General features: G+C 38.0%; 1 protein-coding gene across 3 annotated transcripts in view; it reads left to right on the top strand.

Moving 5' to 3' along the window:
• Nucleotides 1-26,731, top strand: part of Cyyr1 (cysteine and tyrosine rich 1) — a 99,713-nt gene that overhangs the window by 10,628 nt on the left and 62,354 nt on the right. For 2 of the 3 annotated variants that reach the window (XM_075959233.1, XM_075959249.1), the window contains exon 3: nt 5,892-5,969. The exons of the other annotated variant lie outside the window; for it this stretch is intronic. In XM_075959233.1, coding sequence (XP_075815348.1) covers nt 5,892-5,969 — 78 coding nt within the window. The remainder of the gene's footprint in view (nt 1-5,891; nt 5,970-26,731) is intronic. 3 annotated transcript variants of the gene reach the window in all.

Genomic DNA, 26,731 nt, shown 5'->3' with positions numbered 1-26,731 from the left:
TTGCCATAATACCCATACTTAGTGGTAGGAAATTGATGCCTCCCTTTAAAGCCAATGGTAGACAAGCCTGTCGGTCACTGTGGCCAATTGACATTGTACCCAAAATCTTAATCTGTATGACCCACAGATGCTGTAAAAAAGATAAAATGATTAGAAAGACAAAAACTGTCGCCATTTTTAAATGATGTGACTGTCACTATGAAGACTTTCTAAACTAACAAGAAAATTCCACAATCTGTGCACCGAAGTCAGTGGACTGCTAAACGCCAGGAACATATATTAGGAATCATAATGTGTATATAAACAAATATCCCAGACTGCCCTGGGACTGTAAGAGAGATGAGTTAAAGCTCAGCAGCAGAGTACTTGCCTTGCACGTGGAATGTCCTGCCTTCCATCCCACCATTCCTACTACGCCACTTCCCCCCACACACACACAATAGACTCAAAGTAAACAGTAAGCAACTCCATATATTCTTGGCATTTCCCGAGCAACACAAACACATAAAAGATCAATATTATTATTATTTTTGTGTCACTGTGGCCAAAACACCTGATTGCATGGCTACCCTACTTGAACAGAATCTCTGGATTAGGAGAATGTGTGTGGCAAGAGCTCTTCACTGCTCCTTGGCAGGAAGCAGAGGAGACAGGAGGGAGTCAAGGATAACACACCTTCAAGGACCTCTTTCTAGTGGTCACCTTCCTCCAGCTAGGTCCCTCCTCAAATTCCCAGAACTTGCCAAAACAGCACCACCAACTAGGTACCTAGGCTCTAACGCATGTGCCTATGAGGACATTTCTTATTCAGACCACATCCTGGTGAGTGGGGAAGAGAGGCAGCTTTCCTCTGTGGGTAGAATATTGTAGTCAATATTACTCAATATTGTCAATAATACTCAACATGGCCGGTTCTTCCAGGGCTCTCTGTCAATTCCCCGTCATTTCAGGCAAAATCCTCAGAGCTGCTTTTTATTGAGTTTGGGAGACTGGCTCTCAGATTTATGTGTGATGAAGATCTTAGAAAACTGGAAATGGTTGTCATAAAAGCAAGACAAACAGACATTCCCTGTGGACATGAGAGATAGGAACATTTATCATACCCTTATGATCCTGGTTACTCAGAGGCTCAAGGCAAAATGACCATGAGGCCAAGGCTAGCCAGAGAAGCATAATAAGATCCTGTCTCTAGAAGAAAATAGTGCCTGTGAGATATCTCAGTGGCTGGCAACCTGAGTTTGAGCCCCACAACCCGTGGTGGAAGGAGAGAATTAACTCCTTAGAATTGTCCTTTCATCTCCATACATGCTTCATAGCACACACATGGCTACCAACTCTCTGTCTCTCTCCTTCTCCCTCCCTCCCTCTCTCTCTCTCTCTCTCTCTCTCTCTCTCTCTCTCTCTCTCTCTCTCTCTCTCTCTCTCTCTCTCTCACACACACACACACACACACACACACAAACACACACAAATAATAATATTAAAGAAATAATAGTAATGATAACAATAAATTAAAAAATATGCTTACTAAAAATAAATGGAGTGTTATTAGTAATGGAAAAATCAAAAGAATGAAGGGCTTAGAAGTTTGCTGGTCTCAGTTTAATAAACTGGAGAAGCATCACTGAAGCATCAGGGAAGAGGGAGGCTGGAGAGCAACTGGCCCCAAGAACAAACATCAGAGAGGAGGAGCGCATTGCAGTCCACCCAATCAGCTGCTCTTCCCAGGCTATGACACAAATGCAGGCATTTACCGACCTTTCAAATGGGCAGAGAGCAACTTCATAACCTCTATTTTCAAACACTGTAAGGAAGGGTACTAGTGTTTTCCCTAGGAAAAAAATGAAAATTTTGAGAATATGATGTGTTGAATGTGATTTAAATGGCCCAGGATGCATGCATCTACACACATGTGTAATCCTCATGTATGTATATATCCTATAAGTTAAAAATAGATTTAATTTATTGTGTAAAAATCATAGAAATTTAATATAAACAGCACTTGGAGTTTGTGATTTTTCTCTTAAGCTCGCAATGAGCAGTACCTCAATAGTGGTCACAGCGACAGCAAGCACAGCTCCTGGTCAGGCCACCATCACAGAAGAAGCACCTGATACTGGACAAGGCACTGTTGCAGCACTTCCTGGATCTTTTATGTTAGCCATTTTCATTACTGTAGCAAAAACCTGGATACATCCCACACAGTAAGAGAAAAGGCTTACCGTGATCTAGACTTTCAGAGGTTCCCATTCCAAAGTTACTTTCTCTGCTTGCTTTGAGCCCAAGGCAGCACTGTACATTACTAGAGTGTGTAGGCAAGAGGCCTCTTGTCTCATGATACCTAGGAAGGAAAGAGAGCATTCTGGGTCACAGTATTGCCGCCAAGGGCACATGCTCAACTTCCATTTATTGAATCCTACCTCTGAAATCTCACATGTCCAATTGCACCAAACAGATGAACATACTTTTAACACATACTTTTAACTTTGGGGATATTCCACATCTGAAATGTAGTATTGTGCTTTCATATCCCATCATGTCTTCAAAGTAACCATTTGTGTGTATGTGTGTGTGTGTGTGTGTGTGTGTGTGTGTGTGTGTGTGTGTGTTTTAAGGGAGTAGGACTTTGTCTAAGATAATTTTACCTAACTCTAGGTTAACGTAAGTCTACAGGGCTGACTTAAGATCAGCTCAGCTGAACTTGACTGTTCTACAGGATATAGGCATTCAACTTTCCATTGCCGTGACGGAGCTCCTGAAGATATGAAAGTCACAAGATAGGGGTGAATAAAAAGGATCCATCACTATCATTAGGAGGACCTCAACAGTGTACTTGGGGAAGTTCCCTTTCTTGATCTCAATATCCGGACTAAAAGTTATCTTCTCTACCCTAATATCCTATGCTACTGTTCTTTGTCTACCCTATTATCCATCAGTTCCTAAGGTCACTTGTTTGCCCTTCTATCCCCCGGGCCTGCTAGGGTAAGAAGTCAGTCTGCCCACCCACCATCAAAACTCTCGGCTCTAGAAGACCAATAACATACCCTTTTAATGCGAGTCAATCATCCATTGAAGCACGACACCTTGAGAGTTTGTGGGCACTGAATTATTAATATGCCTCATCTGGATAAATATTTATTTAGAAAACTCAAATCATAATTTAAATATGTTATTGGCTTTTGAGACTATCTTTCCATGGAATATAGATTAGTACCATCACAGCAAAGGGAATGAGAGTCACTCATCACTCCCTAATCACACTGTTTATGATAAATTAGAATTAGATGAGAGGAACCGGAGTTGAAATGCTGATTTGATTATAATGATTTAACGTCTGTATTTCCTGGTAAGTGTGCTCTGTCAATGAGGCAGAGGGATCCACCAGCCATAGTCTGTTATGGCAAGGGGCTCCTATGTGTCTTTATTCCCTTCCATAATTTGGGGAGATAAAATGTTTTATTGAGAAAGGAAAAATTACACACACTGAGTGATTTTCTTTGCTTCATTGTATCTGAAGAATTCCGGCAGGCAGCTGTAGCCAAGAACAGCGTCTCCCAGCTGTTTCTCAACTCCTGAATGTTAGGAAGAACACAATTCATAACTAATGAAAATTTCAGCAGGCAAGGATAACCTCATAAAGTCTAATAGGATTCCATCTCGAAGTACGGCGGGTGGAAGTCTGGGCTATTTAACCCATGGAATCTCTGCAACTCAAGACAAACAGAATTTGTGCTTTCTATATGATTGTAATGGAAAGGGGCAGAAAGAAGTAGACCTTGGCTGCAACAAGAGGAACCCTTGTGCTTGTACACACCCCACAAAACTACAGAAAACATCACAAATTACTTCAACCATATTGCTGTACACATTTGCACTGGCAAGAGGTCAGCACAACAGTATCTCTCTATGTTACATTTTGCAAAAACAATAACTACCTGGGATTGCAGAGCACCAATTCTAAAATGTTAAAATGCATTCTTCCTCTACAGATGTCAGGCATAGCACAAGATCAGCCTTCAAGATATTATACACAAAAAAATCTAGTGTTCATGCATTTTTATTTTTCTAAGTTTATTTTTGATGAAAATGTATTAATTGCACAAGTTTGTAGAGTCCAGTGATGGACAAAGGCAGAAGATACACAGTGGTCAGACCAAGCTTACCTTTACCCATCTACCTCCCACTTCGCAGCCTAGATAATTACTCCTCTATACAAAAAAAAAAGGTATATTTTTAGAGATTCTACATACAAATGTCATGTTTTTGTTTCTGGTTTATTTTGCTTAATGCTCCCAAGTTCTAGCTATTTTTCTGCATATGACAGCATTCTATTCCTTTCTGTTGCTAAACAGTGAATATCATTATTCATTCCTCATCCGTCCATCCACCCATCCATTCATTGCTAGGAAACTAGACTGATTTCACATCTTAGCCACAGCTAATGATTAGAACTAATTTAAGCACATGCTTTATATTTAAACTCTCTAAGTTTTTATCTCAAAGAAGAATATCCATTCTTACACTAACTGGAGAGTACTCACCATTTGCAAGGTAAAACTGAACAGCAAACATTTTTGGAGGGTGCTTGTACTTCATAATAGCTGTAATGAAGTGAAGTTTAGAAGAAAGATCATAAATGTCTCACCAGAAAAAAATGTCTTTAGAATTTTCTTAGTTTTCATAATGCCGTTGATCATCCTTTGAAAATGGTTAAAAGGGTGAATAATGGGAATAATTTGCCTTTTTGTCATAACGGTGCTGGACTTTATTTATATATGAAAACAATCAGGAAAAAATTGAGCATTTTTTTGTTAGCAAACTTTTCAGGCTTTGTAAATACCTGGACTAAGAGAGAAAAGAAAACAAATACAAACCAAAATGACTTCGCTGAGGTCATTCAGAATTCTGGAGGCTGTGCAGGCTGCCACTCCTGGTAAGGGCTTTCCGTGGCCCTCTGGACTACCAAGATTTGCTACAGCCACCTCCTGACACTGGGGCATTTCAGCCACAGAGAGCACCCTCGGCCTTCATGGGAAGCAATCCTCCCTTTCCATCAAATGTGGTTATAATCTGCTGACTGGAAGGCAGCTCAGTAAGTGCTGCATCCTTCAGGTCAGTGAAAGTCGCACATCCTAAGTCTAATGTTACCATAGGCTGACCAGGGAGTTAGAACACAGAGTCAGAAGCAGGAAGAAGTCTAAATAAAGATACATAACTCTTATTTATGAAAAAGAAATAGCCAAAGCCAAGAGGTAAAGATTTGCTTCACAAATAGATTTGTTATAGAATTCTAATTAATTTCCTTTTCAAAATTTAATTCACAAGTGCTCTGGCATCTGTTTTGAACAATTCTGGCTCTTCTCTATTGGAACATGGATGATTAGTGTACGCAACAGTATTCTGGTGGCTGTGCATTTTTGCAGTAAGATCATGTTGATCTATAGATGCAAGTGTGCCTTTGCATGTTGCAGTTTAGAATTGTCCGTATTAGGCTTTTCAAAGATTGCACTAATTAGCAGTTCTCTCAATAAAAGTTGGTGCTTATAAAACTTACAGGTGTGTTAAGGACAACGACTTCCCTTGAAGATGTTGTATATATTCTATGATCACAGCAGTCCCCAGATGGAAACCATTTCCAGTGGTAGTAAATAAGAGCCAGATTGTATGCCAAATCAAAGCTACTGATTATTCCAAGGACTGAGATTTATCAAGACTAAAACAATTTTTTTCATTCATCTTGTTGGCTTTATAATGACATTTTACAGTCAACATATTACACATCATAAAGTATATGCCATGTTTATGGTAACTTTTTCCTTTCTTTCTTTTCTTTTTTTCCTTTTTCTTTCTTTCCTTTTTTTTGTCTCCTTACTTTCCACTGTAAACCTTAGTTCTGATTCTGGGCAAGATGGAGGAAAACATACTCTGCCCCATGTCGACACCAAAACCATCTCTCCACCCTGGACAAGGTATGTGCAGCAGCTACTTCAGGGCTATGGATCCTTGGCAAATTCAAGCCAAATCCAAAGTTCTTTGTAACTCGCTATGCCTTTTCCAGGTTTCTTCCTCTATTTAATCCACTATGGACCAAACATAGCCCTGACAAGTAAGTGGACCTCCGTACCATACAGAACTGCAAGAGGAGCTCTCTATCTCTAGCTGAGCAAGCAAAGTCTCTTTGCATTCAGGTCCTGGGGGACATTCTGTAATGTTCTTCTTCTCTCTAATCCCTTGTACCCAAGACCCTGGGTTATCCTTGAAACACTGAAGCAGCAGCAGGTACATTAACAACAATAAGATCCAGCAGGATTCAAAACTAAGACAATTTTAATGTAGACCTGACTTTCTGGTCAGGATGATACTGGACGAGAAGAGTAGGATGCACATCCAGTCTTTAAGGAGTAAGTCTCAATCTCTTTCCAAGTAATGGTCCCTCTCCCTTTCTTCTTCCCTCCCTCTCTCCTTTTCCTCCTACATATGAGCCCATTGTGGATATATTGAAAGAGTTGGGTAAATAAAGCACATTTTTTTGGCAAGAGATCCAAAAGGGGTTATCTCAAGGAAGCAGAAAATACTATGAAGATCATGACAATGGAGAAACTAAAAAAAGGGGTTTCTATAATTATATATAAACTCCTGAACAAATGCCTGGTGACTCCAGCTAGGAAATTGACAACAGACAAAAATAAAGATACCACCTAAGTGAAATGGAGTGAACCAATAAGTTTATTAGAGTTACTTACAGGAATAGGAATGGGGGGTTACTTAAGGGAGCAAAAGTGACTTAAAAGCAGTTGCATCACTGAAATGCTAATGTACAGTATGGGTACAGGTTCATGGAAGAGAAGAAGGGGCTTAGTAAATCTGGTCAGTCTCAGGAAGTCCTGAAATTTCTGTCATCCTAGAATGTCCTGAGTCTTATAGATTCCCTGCAGTGTAGAACATTGCAACTTAGAGGAAATTGCTGTACAATAACTGCTATTCATAGAAGCAGGATCTGTTCTCTCAATGGGACCTAAATGATTACATTTTCTAACAGAATTCTGTCTCATGACATGGACTTAATAAAGTCGAAGATACAAATTTACCATTACCCAATATACATCTAACAAGAAAGAATACAAAGAAAACATGACAGGGATGTTGGAAAATGTAGAGAAGATACTGAAAATGGGGTATAAAAGGGAAAATACTACTTGCAATTAGTGAGGAGACTCAATCTTTTAAAGTGCTGAAAATACAATGAACAGAATAAAAAAATTAAAATAAAAGGTACAGCCATCATTTTTAAATAAATTCTCTAGATGTGCTCTGTGACAAAATAGAGATGTCATAGTAAAGAATGTGTACACCTAAACACAAACCAATAGAAGTTATCCAGCCAGATAATTCCCACAACAAAAGAAGAAACAATGAAAAACAAATGAGCCAAACCTCAGGTGCCTGCAGGGTCACATCTCACTTGAATGTGTCATCAGATTCACTGAGGAAAATGGAACAAGTGTGACACACTGAAGCAATGTCCAGTTTGGTGAAAGACTCTCCATACTCAAAAATATCCAATTCCGAATAGGAAAAACCCAAATAAACTTATACCCAAGCAAAGCAGAATTCTACAAGATTTTCAAAGAACTAATACCAATACTCCTCAAGTTGTTCCACACAATAGAAACAGAAAGAACATTGCCAAACTCTTTTTACAAGGCCACAATTACCCTGATATACAAACCACACAAAAACATTACTAAGAAACAGAATTACAGACAAATCATACTTATGAACGTTGGTGCAAAAATACTCAGTAAAATACTGGCAAATAGAATCCAAGAACATGTCAGAAAAACCATCGACCATGACCAAGTAAGCTTCATCCCAGATATGCAGGGATGATTTAACATGCATAAATCTGTCAATGTAATCCACAATATAAGCAAACTGAAAAAAATCCACATGATCATCTCATTAGATGTTTGAAAATGCATTCGACAAAATACAACATTCCTTCATGATAAAAGTCTTGGAGAGAACAGGGATATGAGAAACAAATTTAAACATAATAAAGATAGTATACAGCAAGCCAACAGACAACATTAAATTAAATGGAGAGAAATTCAAAGAGATTCCATTGAAATCAGAAACAAGACAAGGTTGTCCACTCTCTCCATATCTATTCAATATAGCACTTGAGGTTCTAGCTAGAGTAATAAGACAACAAAGGGACATCAAGGGGATACAAATCAGAAAAGAAGAAGTCAAACCTTCACTATTTGATAATGATATAACAGTTTACAGAAGTGACCCCAAAAATTCTACCAAGGAGCTTTTAAACTTATAAACACCTTCAGTAATGTAGCAGGATACAAGATAAAAAAAATCAGTGTCCCTCCTTTATGTAGATGATAAATGGGTTGAGAAAGAAATCAGAAAAACAAACAAACAAAAACCTAAGGAAAATACTTTGAAAGAACACTACTATAGGGGATCCATGGTTTGAATACTTCTTTGGTGCCTTTATTTAAATTGTTCTATTATTATTAAAAACTCAGGAGTCAGATATTCAGCTAAAAACCTGATAGATTAAGAAAGTATTGGAGGAACAATCAGCTTACTCTCTCCCTCTCTCCAAGCTTCTCCAATCAAAAGGGCTGATGAATCTTTCCTGCTTCATAGAGGTCTAGAATTTCTGACAAACTTTTCTATGAAACAGGAATTTTGAAGGAATGTCCTACCTTGTCTTGGCAGTTTGGCAGCCATATTCTTTTGTGACCTAATTTTCCAATTTTTACAGTATATTGTCAGCATTTGAGGCAAGGGCAGTGCCTTTCCTCAGTGGCTAACTGGCAGAAAAGAAAGCAAATGCTATATAGAGGTTCTTTACCACCTATCATCTTCTTTGAAGTAGATTGGAGCTGCCAGGAGCAGATGTATCTATCTCATAGTCATGAACAGTCTTATATTACTAAAACATCTTAAATGCCATATTTTGTAGATCTCTGAAGTATTCAAAGACTATCTATATAAAATATATCTCTGTTTGACTTTGGAAACATATCTAATATGACTATAAGCTAGATTGTTATAGGTGACTAACTACTAACCTGTGTTTCTTGATTATCCTAAATAGTTTATAATAGTAGCTCTCAAGGACTAGAATTTTATGTTACATTTTTAAACGAGGTGCATAGGTATAATACCTTAAACAAGAGTAGAAACATATACACAGTACATTATAACAAAAATAACCTTAAATTTGTATCAATATACAAAAATTCATACCAATGTAAAATATTTAAGGTTAATATTTGCTTTTTAGTTCAAAAGTAGAATCACTAATACACCCTTTTATTCTAACATTCCCCTCCTCCCCCTTTTTTATCTTTTCAGGAAAAGATCCCTGAACCTAACCTTATTTTCTTAGCTTCCTCTCTGACCAAGACCAATAACAATTTGCAACCAACCTTCCTAAATGATGACAAACATCTATAATCCACAAAATTACCCAAAAACCACTCATCTCACATCTTTGGAATGTGGTCTGTGGACCCTGTGTTCTTAAACTTACTGCCTGCTGTTTGAGGGCAAAGGCATCTTTAGTGAACCCTGAAAAAAATTAAGATAATGATTAAGTCCTGAGAGAGCTAGCTATTTTCTAGTCCCAGTGTGATAAGAAAATTCAGGGCTTCTCTGAAGTCCTGGCTGGAGTAGTCAGTCTATGAGGCTAGACTATCTTAGCTAACCACTTTAAAGATATCTATGGCTGTACCAACCTGAATATGCCCAATCTCATCTGATCTCACATGCTAAACAGAGTCATGCCTAGTTAGACCACCTAAAAATACTGGGTGCTGTAGGGGAGTGGACAGGAGAAGCCCACATGATGGGGGAGGGTGTGGGAACCCCATGACTGACAGAGATGTCTGTGAAGGACAACACAGGCAGCTGCAGAGCTGGCAGTGAGCAGTTGTGATTCCTGTGACTGGAGAGCTAGCACAAGATAACTTGTGATCCCGTGCCCCATGTGTGGTACCAGATGAAGAGTTTATCTAAATTGTTCCATTATTAATAAGAACTTGGATTTGTATAAAAATCTGATAGGTCAAGAAAGCACTGAAGGAACGACGAGCTAACCCTCTCTCTCCACATTTTTCAGATTGGAATGGCCTAGGAATCTTTCTAAATCCCTTGCAACTCTTTCCTATGTCCTCGAAAATCTCTATGTCTAATTCCATCCATTCAGCTTGTCATTGACTCTGCCCCTGACTCAATGTTAACTTTATTAACAGTCACAGTGTGATCAAATATCCCACATCATTTATTTTTTTTATCAGAAATCTTGGGAGACAGAAATGTAACACTTTTGAAATAATAAAACTTTATCTCTACCATGCTGTACCCAGACAAAATATCCCTCAGCAAAGAGAGCCATTTAGAGGTTAAGAAAATCTAAGGCTGCATTATTAAGAAAAACTGACAACATTAGGCCAGAAGATTTGATCAAAAAGATTACTAGAAGAAGCTAAGAAATAGAGCAGATGATTCAAGAAAAAAGTTGAAATACGGGGAAGAAACTCAGATTAAGAAAATATGGTAATATTAGACTGCTTTTTGTCTCCTTGTAGTCTTCAAAATGCAGTTGATTGTCACATGGAAAAGCATAATGTGCTATAATGAACTTAAAATGAGCATGGTTACATTACAGGCACAATATCTAATGCAGCAAAGGGGGAGAGTTGATGACAGGGTTTCCTGTGAAAATGATAACCAAACTCGTTCAAAATGCAGATAAGACTGTCTTTTAGCATCCCTAAGAGCTCCCACTAAAAAGCAAGTTTTAGTAATCTATAGAGTAATATATTGAAATTCATAATCTATATATTAAAATGGAATGGCACTGATAATGAATAATTTTTACTGCCAACTTGACTTAAAGGCATGTAGCCATACACCTCTGAGCCAGTCTTCTTTCCAGAGAGGTATTACCGGGAGAGGTCTGCCCTGAATTTCATCAGGTCTGTCCTCAGGGCAGCGGTTCTGGACTGAGCAAAGATGAAAGGAGTAAAGGAGCTGATAATGCCATCCATCTCTCCCTGTTTTCTGACTTCTGATACAGCATGATCAGCTACCTCATTTCTTACTTGCCTCTATGCCTTCCCCACTATGATGGGCTGTGCCCTCAAGCCATGGGCCAAAATGAACTCTTCAATTGCTTTAGTCAGCAATTTTGTCATAGCAGTGAAAGGAAGTAACTCAGACATGTTTGTATGCCAAGAACGAAGGACTGAAAAGGAAGGAGAAATAGATGGAAAAAACTATGTGAATTGTAAAATTATAGGCTTAACCCTAGAAATACTAACGGTTATGTTGACAGTCTAAACAACCCAAATAAAAGACAACAAATGAATTTTTAAAAATGCAAAATACCAGCCCAAATCTATGCTATCTATATGAAGCTAATCTGAAAAATACCAGCCCAAATCTATGCTATCTATATGAAGCTAATCTGAATTATAATGATTTAATTTAAAAAAAATCAAGAGAATTGAAAGTGATATACGATGGAGCCAGTAATTGAAAGAAAGTGCTGTGGCTACATTAACTTATGCAAAATGATGTTCAGAGCACAGGGTTTTACCAAAGATAAATTAGGATACTGCATAATGATTCAGTAGTGAATTAATCAAGGATATGTGGCCATCCTAAGTGTACATGCAGCTAATAATAAAGACCAAAAGTTCATGAAACAGAAACTGGAAAAGCTGGGATGTGCAAAACACAAGTCTGTACTTAGGATGGGCCCTCTTCTCAGAACACAGAATTCCTAGAATAAAAAAACAGCAAGATTTAGAAGACTTGACTCACATTGTGGAACTAACTGATAGGGGCAGAACATTCAAGTCAACAGAAGCAAATTTTCTGCAAGTGCTGTCATCAAATGTGGGTTCAGATAGACCAAATCCGTGGGCACACACTTCAAACTGAAAAGGATGACACGAACAATTTGTCAATAACATAAATATTCTGGAAATCGGGAAACAAAAAAGTAAGAGGAAATTTGATGAAGGAAATACTTGGGGCCTTGGGTATGCCAATCAGCCTAACTACAAAATTAACATATGGTTCAAGAAGACCAATTTAAAAAACATAAAGGCTTTAAACTGAACATAAAAAATAAGGAATGATGCTTACACAGTGTCTGAAAAGAAATACATAGCATTAAAGCTTATATTAGGAAATGAATTCTTTGACTAATCTTCTTCCATCTTTGGAAGTCAGGGAAAGACAAAGAAAATAATCACAAAGCAAAAATCAATGAGCATGAAGATAAAAGAACAGTAGGAAAGCAATCCTTTGAAAATATCAATAGAATTGACAAGCTTCTAGGAACACTGGAAAAGTCGGGGAGAGACATAAATTACCAGTGTTAGGAAAGATGAAATATTACAAAATATTTTACTCCTGCAGTTGGGATAAATAACCATAAAATGGAGAAACGTCAAGCTGCAAAATGAACTTAAATCAAGGGATACATATTTCAATTATTTCTCGTTCTTAACAATTTTCTGTCCATCCAGACAGTAAATAATCCTTTAATCCCTTTCTCAGTATTTCTCAAACAGTTTGCTCTCTCCTTAGCTCCTTCCTTTTGCATGCCAGCTGAGATACCACTACTTGACTGGAAACTCCTAAGAGGAACTACATGCTATATTCATTTTTATATACCTTTTTTTATTATATGACTCAGTTCGAGTGTGATAAAAGGCCATCCACTTAATAGACACAGACATTTTAAATTACAGACATTTACAAATCTTCCCATAAGTTTCCAAAAGATAGAGCTATGGAGACCAACAAAGTTAGGTCCCTTCCTGACACTATAATATCAGTTAAGTGGTCAAATTCATTTACTCCACTAACTCTCAATTTCATCTTACTTAAGAGAAGATCATAATATGAACTTGAAGAATCCTGTAAAGTCTGCACAGTGGCAGCGCTTGACTCTGGAGCTGTGTGGATCCATAGATGGTGGGTGCTGTCACCCACGGCATATTTTTATTGAAAAGTGTAGACATATGCCTAACAAGGGTGGTTCCCCAACTGTGTTCATGGAAGATCTGTGAAGATGAGTCACTGAGTTTTTAGTGGGAAGCCATAGAATTTATATTCATTTTATTTCTTCACTATAAAATGTATATTTCTCTGTGTTATAATGAACATGTATAATATTATAATATAGGCATATCAGTTACACATGAAAACATCTTGAAGTTGTACATAAAAAGTGTTTCCTGTATAAGATGAATGACTATAAAGTAGGAGAAAAGGATTCACCAGTGGACTCTGGGTAAGATATACCAAGATGTATCACAGCAACGAAATTAGATGGCTTTCTTTTCTTTTTTTTTTTAAATTATGTTTTTTTATTGAAGAAAAAAATTTTCAGCCTCCTCCCAGCCTCCCATTTCCCTCCCCCTCCTCCCTCTTCTCTCCCCCTCCTCCACTCCTCTCCCACTCCCTCTCCAGTCTGAAGAGTAGTCAGGGTTCCCTGCCCTGTGGAAAATCCAAGGTCCTACCCCCTCCATCCTGGTCTAGGAAGGTGAACATCCAAACTGGCTAGGCTTCCACAAAGCGAGAACATGAAGTAGGATCAAGACCCAGTGCCATTGTCCTTGGCTTCTCAGCAACCCTCATTGTCCGCCATGTTCAGAGAGTCCGGTTTTATCCCATGCTTTTTCAATCACAGTCCAGCTGGCCTTGGTGAGCTCCCAATAGATCAGCTCCACTGTCTCCGTGGGTGGGTACACCCCTTGTGGTCCTGACTTCTTTGCTCATGTTCTCCCTCCTTCTGCTCCTCATTGGGACCTTGGGAACTCAGTCCGGTGCTCCAGTGTGGGTCTCTGTCTCTATCTCCATCCATCGCCAGATGAAGGTTCTATGGTGATATGCAAGATGTTCATCAGTATGTCTATAGGATAGGGCCAGTACAGGTTCCCTATCCTCAGCTGCCCCAGGAACTGACTGGGGACATCGCCCTGGGCACCTGAGAGCCCCTCTAATTAGATGGCTTTAAATAAAAAAAAATAAAAATACAGAAATATCTAAAGCAACAGTTCTCAATCGATGAGATTTTGCCCCTACTGTGGACAAACGTCTTTAAAAAATATCTAAAAAAAAGTGGTGTCACTGACATCCAGCAGGTTGAAGTCAGACATGCTGCTAAACATTCTCTAACACATGGGCCAGTGTTCACAACAAAGAATGATTTGGTTCAAAATGCCAATAGTGGCAAGACTGAGAAACCCTGACCTGTACTAGGACATGTCTAGGGTTCTTAGTAGCTCTGTTGTGTAGATGCATTTAAAAAAAAAAACTCTGAGCTTTTTTTAATAGATAGTTCAACAAACTTACAAAGAATAGACAACAATAATTGACTCTAAACTAAAATGTCATTTTCATGGGGCATTGAAATGCTGATAATGATGCCGATTAATTAATTAATTATTTTGGTTATACAAGACAGGGTATCTCTGTATAACAGTCCTGGCTATCCTAGAGCTCTCTTTGTAGATCAGGCTGGCTTCAGACTCACAGAGATACACTTGTCTCTGCTTCCGAGTGCTGAAATCAAAAGCATGCACCATTTGCCTTGCTGAAATGCTTGATTATTATATGACTCAGTATAAGAACCATATGTCCTATGTTGGCGTAAATCTACTCATGAGGAATATCTAACAGTTGCTTATATTTGACCAAAATGTCACTCTTGGGAGTTACTGAAATGCGTGTTATCATATGTTCTATTAACAAATTGCCCTGTAATAGCATAAACGGACAAGAAGATGGAACTGTTACAATTGACAGGTAAATAAAAAGAAGTGCCTGGACCCATTTTGTTAGCCCACAAGACATAGCACTTTAAAAATTTCAAAAGAGAATACATGCTGAACTACCTTGCTGGGTGCATTACTATGGGAGAGGTCCTTAATGAAAAAAAAAATCAAGATTCCCTTTTTTTTGTTTTTTGTAAATTAAAAGCAGAAATGTGCAGTTTGGACACTGGATTTTATAAGCAGAAAATGAAAAACCTCATGTTTTGAAATCATCTTCCAAGGGGAAAAAACCAACTTAGCTATGCTGAAGTTCATGTTGGCCTACATGTGACTAATTATCTCTCTAGTACATAATTTTGTATTGCTATTATTTTTGGTTTTTGAGACAGAGTTGCCCTGTGTAGCCTTAGCTGTCTTGGAACTTTCTTCAAAGACCAGACTGGCCTCAAACTCAGAGATCCCCCTGCCTCTGCCTCTATCCCTGCTTTTGCCTCTGTCTCTGCCTCTGTCCCTGCTCCTGCCTCTGCCTCTGAAGTGCTGAGATTAAAGGCATGTGCCACCACCTGCAGCTCTCTCTATTACTTCTTTCATTTCAATTGAATGTTATACTGGTAGATCATAAATAATACCAGGACAACTTATATCTCTGCCATTCTACTCCAGTTCAAAATCTGAACACTTCCTATCATTTTCTGTATGAGTCAGGACCTCAGTAAGTAACTGAGATCTTTGGGAGATGACTCACTCTGTACATCCACAATTCATTGGAAACCCCATGTAGTAATAGTTGAAATACTGAATTTACATGCTTTTTGGAAAGGGAGCCCATAAGTAACATGAAATCAAATGCTGATAATTAAATTTCATGATGAAAACAAGTAAAAATGGCTTTAGTAAATTTATTAAGAGAAAATAATGTTTTGTGAAAGGTCTTATTGCTATTTGGGAGGGAAGACTGCAACATTCAAATGAAGACATACTAATCATTGGCAAGCTTTCCAAACTATGTTCATACATTTTTAAAAAATTCATTAAATTAAAAAAACATCTCTTGACTCTTTTTCTTGTAGCCTAAATATTTAAGAGAAGAGAGTGCTCACATAGAATCAAGAGACTCCTAAATTCATGCAGTTCTGGATGGAGGAAAAATAGGGTTCTCAAGGGAAACTTACCCTGGAACGATTTTTCCAAAGCCAGTATAATCTGTTCTGCTTTTCGGATTATGTCATTAGACACTGCAACACCCAGGTGTCTCAATTAATCAGTGGTCTGATTTAAAGACCTAGAAGAGTATGTAAGTTATTTTTTTCTGCATAACATCACTTACTTCAAGTAATGCTTTCAAGTCAGTTTCCACATACAAGAATAAAAAAACATTTATTAAATGTATCCATTTCTTAAATTATATGCAAGGTTTTTCAGTGTTTTTGCATTCATAAACACCAGTCTTCATTGTGTTTATTCAGCAAAAACTAAATCAAAACTTTTTCAGTATTTAAGTTCCCAATGGGTGATATCCATGAAACACTACTGGGAGTGTCTTCTAAAAGTGCATTTTCCCAAGACTTAATCTAGACATTCAGACACAGAAGGTAAAATGTGGGCTGAGCAGATCTGTTGCCACCACCTCTTCTCACAGGAAAATCCTAGAACAAATTGTCCTGGGAACATGCCAGTTTAAATAAACCATACCCCAAATTATTTCATTTCAGAGTCATAGTAATCTACTTCGTTATCAAATATGACACATAATTAAACAGTGATTTCATAAGCCATAGATTATTTCCAACTAAGCAGACTGACCCTGAAGAGCTATCTTAAATCACTATAGCAACTATATTGAAGAGTACTGAAAGTGAAATACAAAGATTCATTTCTCTTTGGTCAAAGTAGTTGAATAAAGTAAGGAGAGCAATGAATTCTCAGAACCTCTGGGGGAAAAAAAAAAGAGCTGAATTTATAAAACATTGTCTCTACTAAACTGAGGGTCATTAAATGGTGATGTCATTAGAATCTGCCCATTGATTCCTACAGGATTAAACGAGTCCAGAATAAGAGCTGGTACTCAGCCATTGTAACTACCACATGGTCTTTCGTACAGCAAGCTTCAAGCATATCTACTAATACACGATGGGTGTTATGGTTTAAATCTAAGATGTTCCCTGTAAACTTTTGCTTTGAATTATCATTCCTTGTCTTGTGGCACTAATTTGAAGGTTTTAGAACCTTCAGGAGAAAGAACTTGGCTGGCAGGAGTAGATTAACAGAGGCGAGCCTTTAAGGATATGGTCATTTCTATTTCTGATCTGTTTTCTCTGTTTCCTGCCTATTGTGATGTAAGGATTAGGAGCTGCATGCTTTTGTGGCCACAGACAGCCGCTCCCATTATCATGCATTCTCTGCCTTGACAGACTAAACTCTGTCCACAAAAATAAACCTTTCCTTTTTTGAGATGTAACGTAATTTAGTCATGGTAACAAGGAAGCAACACATCTACTGAGTAAGTTGAGAATTGATACTAGAGTAACTAATACTCAAGGGCTACTTCCATTCTTAGTTTCTTGATGCCACAAAGGTGATGTTTCTACTGGATTTTTTTTTTTTTTTTTTGGTTTTTCGAGACAAGGTTTCTCTGTGGCTTTGGAGCCTGTCCTGGAACTAGCTCTTGTAGACCAGGTTGGTCTCGAACTCACAGAGATCCGCCTGCCTCTGCCTCCCAAGTGCTGGGATTAAAGGCGTGCGCCACCGCCGCCCAGCTCTGTTTCTACTGGGTTTTTTGCGCCATTTTAATCTCCTTTGAGACAGCTTCAAATCCTATGAGCTTCCTTCTAGCACCTGCCAAGTTACTTTCTGGGGTAGATATTACTCTTGCTGTAGTAATCTGAATGGACTGAGGCTGTTGTCATATAGATCTTTCTCTTCAGGGTTCCTCTCCACCTTAAGTCTTATCTTTGCCTGTGGCCTCAATACTGTTGCACTAACATTAGTTACTTCTTTGCTGCTGTGCCACAAAAAAAAAAAAGCATGATTATAGCAATCTGTTGGAGGAAGAACTTATTTTGACATATAATTCCAGAAGTAGAGTCCCGAATACTGGAGCATTTGTGACAGTAGGTGGGCTGAGAGATTGCATCCATTCACATGGAAGAGAGTGAACTAGAAGTGGAAAAGCTAGAAATTCCCAGAACCTACCTGCAGTGACAAACTTTCCTTAACAAAAATTCATGTCCCAAATGTTCCCTAGCCATGCCAATTAACACCACCACCAAGACAGCAAGTATTTGTATATACCCCCTAGGGGGCGTTTCTCATTGAAATTATTACAAGGGGAGACCAAGGTTCTACCATTTTGTGGGTGACACTCTTCTTGGAAAGACATGTACAAATGTCTGTTTACCCTATCTAGAGAACAGATGATATTTCCAAAATCCAACTTTGTAACATTGAATTTATTAGAGTCAGTTACAGGAGTTTTAGTGAGAGGTTACTTGGAGAATCATGGGACTGTCAAAGGCAGCTGCAACACTAAAACCCACCCCAGCATGGGCGACAAACCACAAAAGCTGTAAACTTGTAGCTCTCTGGAAGACATGCTGGAGGTTCAGCAGGTAAGAGATTCTCAAGGCTGTGCTTCTTCGAGTCTCTTCAGCAATTCTAACTGATTATATGATCCTGAAGAGGAAAAGAACCCTTGTACTTCCGGACACTTTTAGGGACTTTCTGAGCCGTACAAGTTGTTTATTTCCTGAATTGCAAGAAGTCTTCTTTAGAATTTCCTAAATCTTAGTGAGCGTCCTTCTGGGATGGAATGTTTCAGTTCAGAGAAAATTGCTACATAGCACACTGAAACTTTGTGGGACAAATCCATATCCCACTCACAACAGCTTTGTCCTCTGTGACTAAGACAGGACATGGATTTTTATAGCAATGGAGAAAGAGGTATTTTAATCATTTTTTCAAAACCATTGTTCCATTAATCTTCAATTCCTCCTCCTTCAAATGGGCTTAAGATAATGGCATGATGTAGGATATCCTACTTGGGGAAAAGGATTTGTGTTTACATTTAGTGTGTATTTGTGTGGGTGACAGTCACTTTCATGTGTAGCTAAGTTGCTGCTGGCCATTCCATTTAAGGGCAGCTCCAAAAATTGATAATATTCTAAAAGACTGACTCCTTGCTGCTGACAAACTAAAAGCTTAAAAATAATTTAGATCAGCTAAAAGCAAATTGCACCCATGATAATAGCACAATATTGTTAGTTTTTTCTTCTCCCCTTAGATAAAGAAAGATACTGTAGTCACATGAAAATGAGTTTGGAATGTTTGTAGCTAAAAATTACAATAAAACATGTAGGAATTTGTGGTACTAGGATCTGACTGATAGTTCCCTAATGTATTGTTTTCTTTAAAGAACGCTCCCAAATTTCATAAGAGTCAGTCTTGAAACAGACCTACTATTCGGATAAGCAAGTTTCATACCTTTTAAATATTCTGCCTCAAATCTGTTCTCTCAAATTCTTCCTTTTAAAACTAATGATGTTCTAAAATGTTGGTACTTTGTGATGTGGTGTGTGTCTGTCTGTGTATGTTTTATTTTTATAGTCAATAGAACTGAATCTCATAGAAACACTACTTACCTTTTTTAAAAACCTAAAATCATGCTGCGTGAGTTACTTTTCTCATTGTTATAACAAAATGCCTGACAGGGACAGTGTAAAGGAAGGAGGATTTCTTTTGACTCACGGCTTCATTTTTCCTCATGGTTCTTCACACCATGCAGAGCACCATGGAGGTGACAGCGTGTGGCACAGGGAGGAACCTCTGTACCTCACTGTGGACAGAAAAGAGAGAAAGGGACAATATATATAGTCCAAGACACTGGGCCCCCAGTGACTGCTCTCCTCCTGCTAGTTCCTACCTATTGGAATTTCTAGAATCTACCACAATCTGGTGACCAGGCCCCTAACACACGAACATTTAAGAGGGGGAAACATTACATATTTTAACTATTATACAAACTATTGATTTCCAGAAACATTTACTTAATTCACATTCAATTTTAAAAACTATGAGAACACATTTTAAGAAATCTCTGCTATCTAGCCTGGATAATAAGATCCATTTCCTTAGAAAATCCAAAATTTGCAGACTAAGTTATATTTGTTTTGTCTCTCTTTACTTACAACAAATAATATAAACTATCTTTAATTTTATTATATAGTAATACTTTATTTAATTATAAATGCAATTATAGATATTTTATTAAATAAATATAAATAATAACCATTGTGTTAAACAGGAGCTAGAAACCATTACACAATGCACTGACATATGCGTGCGGACATTTGTAAGCTCTGCCAACTTACACATAAACCTTTGAGTTGTTTATTAGCATCTTTCTGTGAAGAAAGGACAGGATAATGGGACAAGTGCTGAGGAAGGGACTTAAGAGCAGAGAATGGAATGGAGTGAGAAGGTGGGCCATGTGAATTCTTTGAAGAATACCATTGAGCATGCAGGAAATACTTCCTAAGATTCAGGGCAGAAAATCCCATGGAGAAAATTGAATCTGGAATAATTGTGTTTTCTCGAAACACCTAGACCATTTTATAGTGGGAACAAAACTCATGATTTTATTATTCGTAGATATGTTTGCCTAATTAAAATTTAAAGACAGACTATGATAGGCAGTAGATTAATTTTGTCATTAAATGTGCTCTGATAACATTGATCTGGGGAGGTCCCTACCTGTGCTCCAAGACAGGTCTAGACACTGGTCCTCAAAAGCTAATAAAAAGAGGCAAATTGACAGTGGAATGCATAAAAATAGATTTATTCAATAGGACATACAGAGAAGAGAGAAAAAGAAATGCAGAAAACCTTCAAATCTATCTTTAGGGAGTCTAAATAGAGAAAGGACCAAGATGGGTGTCTAAGCAGTCACAGTCAAGGATGGTCCCAACCACCTCGTTTCCTTCTTGTTTGTGTTTCAGTTTCATACTGTAATGGTCTGACACGTTGTTAGAATTGTTTGAAATCTCTTGAAGAAGGACAAGTCCCCTTCTGGCTGGTACCTTCCTCCTAACATGAGACTCCTGGGGAAATTCCCATTTCTATGGCGTCCATTGTTGTTTCTATAATCTGATAGTTAGGTTGAGAGACACAAATGTCTCCTTAGAATACTTGCATTTTTACAAGAATGGTTACCAAATCACCTTAAGCATTTTACATTCATTAAAAAATGCATTATGTTAATATTAGCAAATATATTTGCCTAATTAAAATTTAAATACACACCACAATATATAATAGACAGCGTTTTACATTTAATGTGTTCTGAATCATTTAACATGCTCTCAGATGTTTTAGGCATTTACTTCAACAAACAATTACATGCCATTTCATGTTCAAATAATAATTTATCTTTATCAGTATATAGCAAACAGATATGTTTTTATTATGAAATTCCTCTTTAAAATATAGGTAGGTATTATTTTATTATAAAATGGTGAATATCATTAAATAGTTTAAGACAAATGACTTGCCTTCTGACATGGTCTTTTAGTCAGTGTGTCCCAATGTCACCAGAAAGCATTGATAAGTATCCTCAAGCAGGGTGTCTAAATTTATAAACATCTAGTTTTGTGAACTGAAAAGAGATTTGTAAACATAGCATCCCTCTGGTCATCACTTGGGCAGTAAATCCCAAGTAAGCTTGATTTATAAATGCTTCGGTTGCCCTTGGGATTTCAGGGGTTGATTTATGAGTCAGTATACAAAAATCTATTAATTTGATCAGGCACAAATCTTACTGTACAATTTGTGCTTTAGCATGTAATTTATAAATCCTGTTCAGCATGTTTTTGGTTTTTTAGATGATCACCACTTAGAAGTGAATCTCATGTGTTTTTACTTAAGGGGTTGAGTGAAGAAAACTGATTTTCTACTTGCAGTTTCAATGGAAAATAGAAACATCAGACAGAGAGAGGTATGGTGATTTAGAATTGTCATCCCAGCGCTGGACGAGGCAAGTCAGCACAGTGGTCAGAAGACCAAATTGGACAAGATCAGGGTTTTTATCCTAACTTCAGCTGCAGTATGAGATCTCAACACAACAACAAAAATAATTAACAGAATAGAACTTTCTATGTGTTTTGGTAGGTTAGTAAAAATGAGCTACAAATGCACTGATAATGCTAATGTGTCAAATTATTCTAAGTATTCGCAAGTTTAAATTGCAATTAAACGTCTTCCAGTCAGTCAGCACTTGTGAATGAGTAACCATTGGTTGTTTTCTAATCTTCAGTCAATAGTCTTCACTTCATAAAAATTTGAGTTGTAATAGAGTGCCTCGCTGTCCCAGGATAGACATTTTACTGTTTATCTTGAAGGGTATGCAACTGCACAACTCTCAGCCAATCAACTGGTCACGTGCAAAATCAATCCTTATTCTGCCTAGAGTGCAAAATGAGCTCAGTCGAGTGATACCAAGGGAAGACCATAGTCCCTGAAGCAGGGCTCCTTCTTTTAAGTCTGAAATGTTTATTCATGGATGAGTAAATGAGAGAGAATGCAATCTGAGGGGTGGGGAGGGGAGAGAAAGTTCTTTTGGGTGCAAGTCTGCCTGTGCACTGCATGCATGTGCCTTAAGGAGAGAAGCCAACCTTGTAAGCACTTTGCTGTTTGAGACAGGGACTCTCAATGGCCCAGATTTTGCCAATTACTCTCCACCGACTGGAAGCATGCCCTTGAGATCACCCTATCTCCACCTCACCAGCACTGGAAGTACAGCTCACTCCATGATGGCTGCCTTTTTACTAGAGTCTTAGAAACCAAAATCAGAACCCCATCCTGAATGGCAGGCACTCTGCTGACTGAGCTATCTCTCAACCAAAAACTTGTAAATTTTGAAACAAACTATGAATTCCTCTGATAGAAAGAAACAGTATTGCGTCTTTGGATAAATCAGTTGAATATGTTGTTTACACTCTGTCACTCATTATGTAAGTAACTAAAACTTTGCCTTTTTAAAATACTGTTGTTATTTTCTTTAAAAAAAAATCCTTATTTTAAAATTTAATTATAAAGTTTAAAGTACTACATAAAAACATAAACTATATGCATTACTAATTTGGTATGTTAATTTGTTTCTTAACATGCTAATACAGAAAACTGTAGTTCCTAATTGCTGCTAGATTATAAAAGTGCAATGGTTTTGCATATTGTGTATGCAACAACCTTATTAAATTAACCTTGTGCTTTGATGAATGATTTGGCTCATTGATAAGATTCTCCGTGCATTATCTATATATTTTCCTACTATCTAGTCTATGTAATATACATATATGCCATGTAAAATAGGACTTTACTTTCCCCTTCCTAGCATATGTCTTTTCCTTCTTTGTCTCACCTTCATTATTTGGACATGTTGAATAGAACTTGTTAGGTAAGACAGTCTGTCTTGTTATGGGACCTGGGGAAAGAGGTTCAGTTAAGTGTGACCTTAACCATTTAACTGAGCCTCCTTAGTGGGCAGAGGGAATTATCTGATGCATCTAGCTTCTGTATACGATGCCCTGGGCCTCTTAGAAAGGATGAAGAACTTCATCAAGTGCTGCTTTGCATCGATCTAAGAGCTCACCTTTAGTTCTCTGGGAAAGTGCTTTAAATGGTTGATGTTCAAAATTTACATCACTCTTGCTTTACTAGGAAAACATTCTTCCGCTCTCCCTCTCTCTACCCCCCTTTCCCTTCTTTCTCCTCTTTCTCTCCTGTACCCTCCTCTCTCCCTCCCCCCTCTCCTACTCCTTCTCTCTCTCCTTCCCCTCCCCTCCTTCCCCTTTTTTTCTCCTACTTTATCCAACTTTTGTGGTAGAGAATAGTATTTTATCTTCCCAGCTTCCAAATGAGTCTTTTTATTCAGAGTTCATTTCCCTGAGTTTCCATAAAGTACCAGGCATCTAGACAGCAAATAACGTGTGCTTTTAAAAGTTTCTCTGGCATTCCATACCTTTTAATTGACATTCGTCATTTCCAGTTGGTGTAATTATTGTTGTGGTTGGACCTACTGGCTCACTATGCATTTTATGTTTGCTTTGTGTTTCCTGGTTGCCTTTCTCCTACCACATTTGAAACCATTGAAATTGCTTTGGGGATTCTATTTTATCTGATTATTTCTTTCTATGATTATTTCGGTAATGATCTATAGATTATAATATAGTATCATTAATTTTTCAGCATATTGAAAGTTAATGTTCCATGACTTCTTGTAAAGCATAATGGCTTTCTTATAAATCTTTTACACCCTCTCCGTAACTTATACAATGGTTTTCACATAACGTGTTACTCATGCTATCATTTAAATTTGAGCAGGCATAATTATTTTATTGATTGAATATCTAAATGTTGAGACTGTGAAGGTAGCCCAGTAGGTAAGCACTTTGCCAGCAAGTGTCCGAGTACCAGAGGACCAACAAAATTAATCTGAACTTTTATCTGGTATAATTTCCCCTCTTCTTAAGAACTTGCATTCTTCTTTTAGGAATGGTCTACTGGATAATTTTGTCTGTTTCTCCTTTTAAAAATGAAACTGTGTCACAGTCCCTGTGTTTAGTAGCCATTAAGGAAGAAGGGGCAGATAGTATGTAAGAGCCAGCGGTTAGGGAAGACCAGGGCAAAATAGTGTCTGCTGCTTATGACAATGCACTGCTCATGAACTGGAGCAGTTGCCTGCACAAGACTAGCAGAAGACCAAGCCAGTCAGAACCCCAGTCTGGGGATGGGTCACATGAACACACCAAATTTTGAAAAGAATTAATTAAAATATTGTAATTTTTAAAAAGAAAGGAAACTCTTATGTATTACTTTGAAAACCTTGTTCCTGAGCATTTTTTTGTTCCATGTGAGTCTGGGTTGGTGGTTTGGCTCACCTCCAACTTCCTCCTGCGTTTGGTCTCCTACAATGCATTGTGCCTGTTTCCCATTTAATTTTCTACTAAACCACAGAGGAAGAGATAAACTCCTACTTGGGACAGGAATACAATTCAGGTGTGATTTTTAAAAATAAGTTATTTATAAATGCACCAGGCTTTAGATTACTTTGTGTCGACTGAATGCAAATGTCTACCTATAATTCCCCCAGAATCTTCACCAAGCTCGGATGGCAAAATAATTAAACAAACAAACACACTCGAGGACAAAATGAAGACAGCAGATGGAACAATAACATTCGGCAATCTGAAAAGCAGTGCAACTCCTGGTGTCTGTTTCAGACTAGAGAAGGCAGAATGCCAAAATGCTGAGTACAATGAGGCCAAAAGCTAAAGACCTGAATATCTGTGCATAAAATCCTAGAATTATGTAGGTTAGAATCCACTGGTTCTTTGCAGGCAGACATACCTGCACTTTCAGAAATTGGAGCTAGAAACTTAAGTGTTGCTGAAGGATCAAAGAAAAGTTGGATTCTCCAGGTCCCCGCTGAACCTCTGCTGCACCAGGAAGATATTTGGAGTCCTAGAGGGCTTTGGTCACACAGTCTCTGAACTTGGACATGGCTAATGTATCGGAGATGGAGTGCGGTGTAAGGGTCATTAGAAAAGCCTTTCCAGTGAGCAGAGGTTTATTCTCTGCATGGTTCATGAGAGGCTGGAGGTTGATGAGCTGTCTCCTGGAAAAATCGATCCACTCTGAAGAAAGATCCTACAGCAGGGGTTTTAACCAGTGAGTCTGTGAACCTAAATGAGAGCAGCAATCCAATCCTGTTCTCACAGCCTTTAAATGCTACAGTGTCTCTCATTTCTAATGCAAGCAGCACGCCTTGACAATGTAATCACACCTGAGGACTCTGTGACGAGCAGGATTCGGCTAGCTTTTTATGCAGGATTCTTCCTGCATTTCTCAAAATCACATCATTACTTTATAAATTACAGCAATCTGAATACATCATTTTGAAAGAGCCCATGAGCTTCCCCAGAGTGCCATAGCACCGAAGACTCTTTGAACAATAGGCATGCTATTAGAGTCTCCCCTATCAAAACAATGATCTCATGGTAACAAACACACAGGGAGGCTGATAAACTGATAACCTCACTCAGGCTTCCCCATACAGTTCTTATGACCCCTCTCCCTTTTCTTCCTGCCATACTGAGGACTGAACACAAAGCCTTTTACAGGCTGCACAAGCAATCCACCTTGGAACCTTGCCACTACCTTTGCTCCTATTCACTTGTTCATCTACTTATTTATAGAGACACAGTCTTACTAAATTTCCCATGTGGACCTTGAACTTGCGATGCCCCTGCCTCAACCATGCAAGTAGGTGGGATAAGAGGAATGCACAAACAGGTCCAACTTGAGGCTCATTTTTAATTATAATTTGACACCTTAGAAAGAGCTGGCATTTGAGGAAAGCCTTGATATGAAACTTAGAAGCAGAACAGATAAAGAAACAAACAAGGGCAAAGAGGAGACAGACAAAGTGGTAGAAAAGTAAACTACCAACAGAAACTTAATAATTAATATCCTAAAGAAAATACAAACGATATTGCATCCATAAAAGAAAGCCAGGATAATACACACAAACGAACAAAGAGCCGAAAGAAGCTCTTGGAATTAAAGCCAATAGTTTCAGCTAAAACTTGAGTAAATGACTAGAATTTCAAACAAGATTATTCTTGACCTAGAAAGTAGAGAGCGATGGGGTGGAATGGTATTGCATATGTTAGGCTTACTTTACATCTGTAAAAACATTATGCACCCTAGTAAACACTTTCTGATCTCTTCTGTACAAAAATCGCTGCCTGCAAGTATTGTTAAAAACATACTATCAGAAGTAAAGAGAGGTCCCCAAATGGCTTAGATACATGCAGGGCATCAGCATCAGCGATTCTTTCTTTATCAGAACA

Source organism: Microtus pennsylvanicus, chromosome 1 (genome assembly GCF_037038515.1).
Source record: "Microtus pennsylvanicus isolate mMicPen1 chromosome 1, mMicPen1.hap1, whole genome shotgun sequence".
NCBI classification, from domain to species: Eukaryota; Metazoa; Chordata; class Mammalia; order Rodentia; family Cricetidae; genus Microtus; species Microtus pennsylvanicus.
The sequence above is the reverse complement of the archived record's forward strand: the minus strand, read 5'-3'. Positions and strand labels throughout refer to the sequence as shown.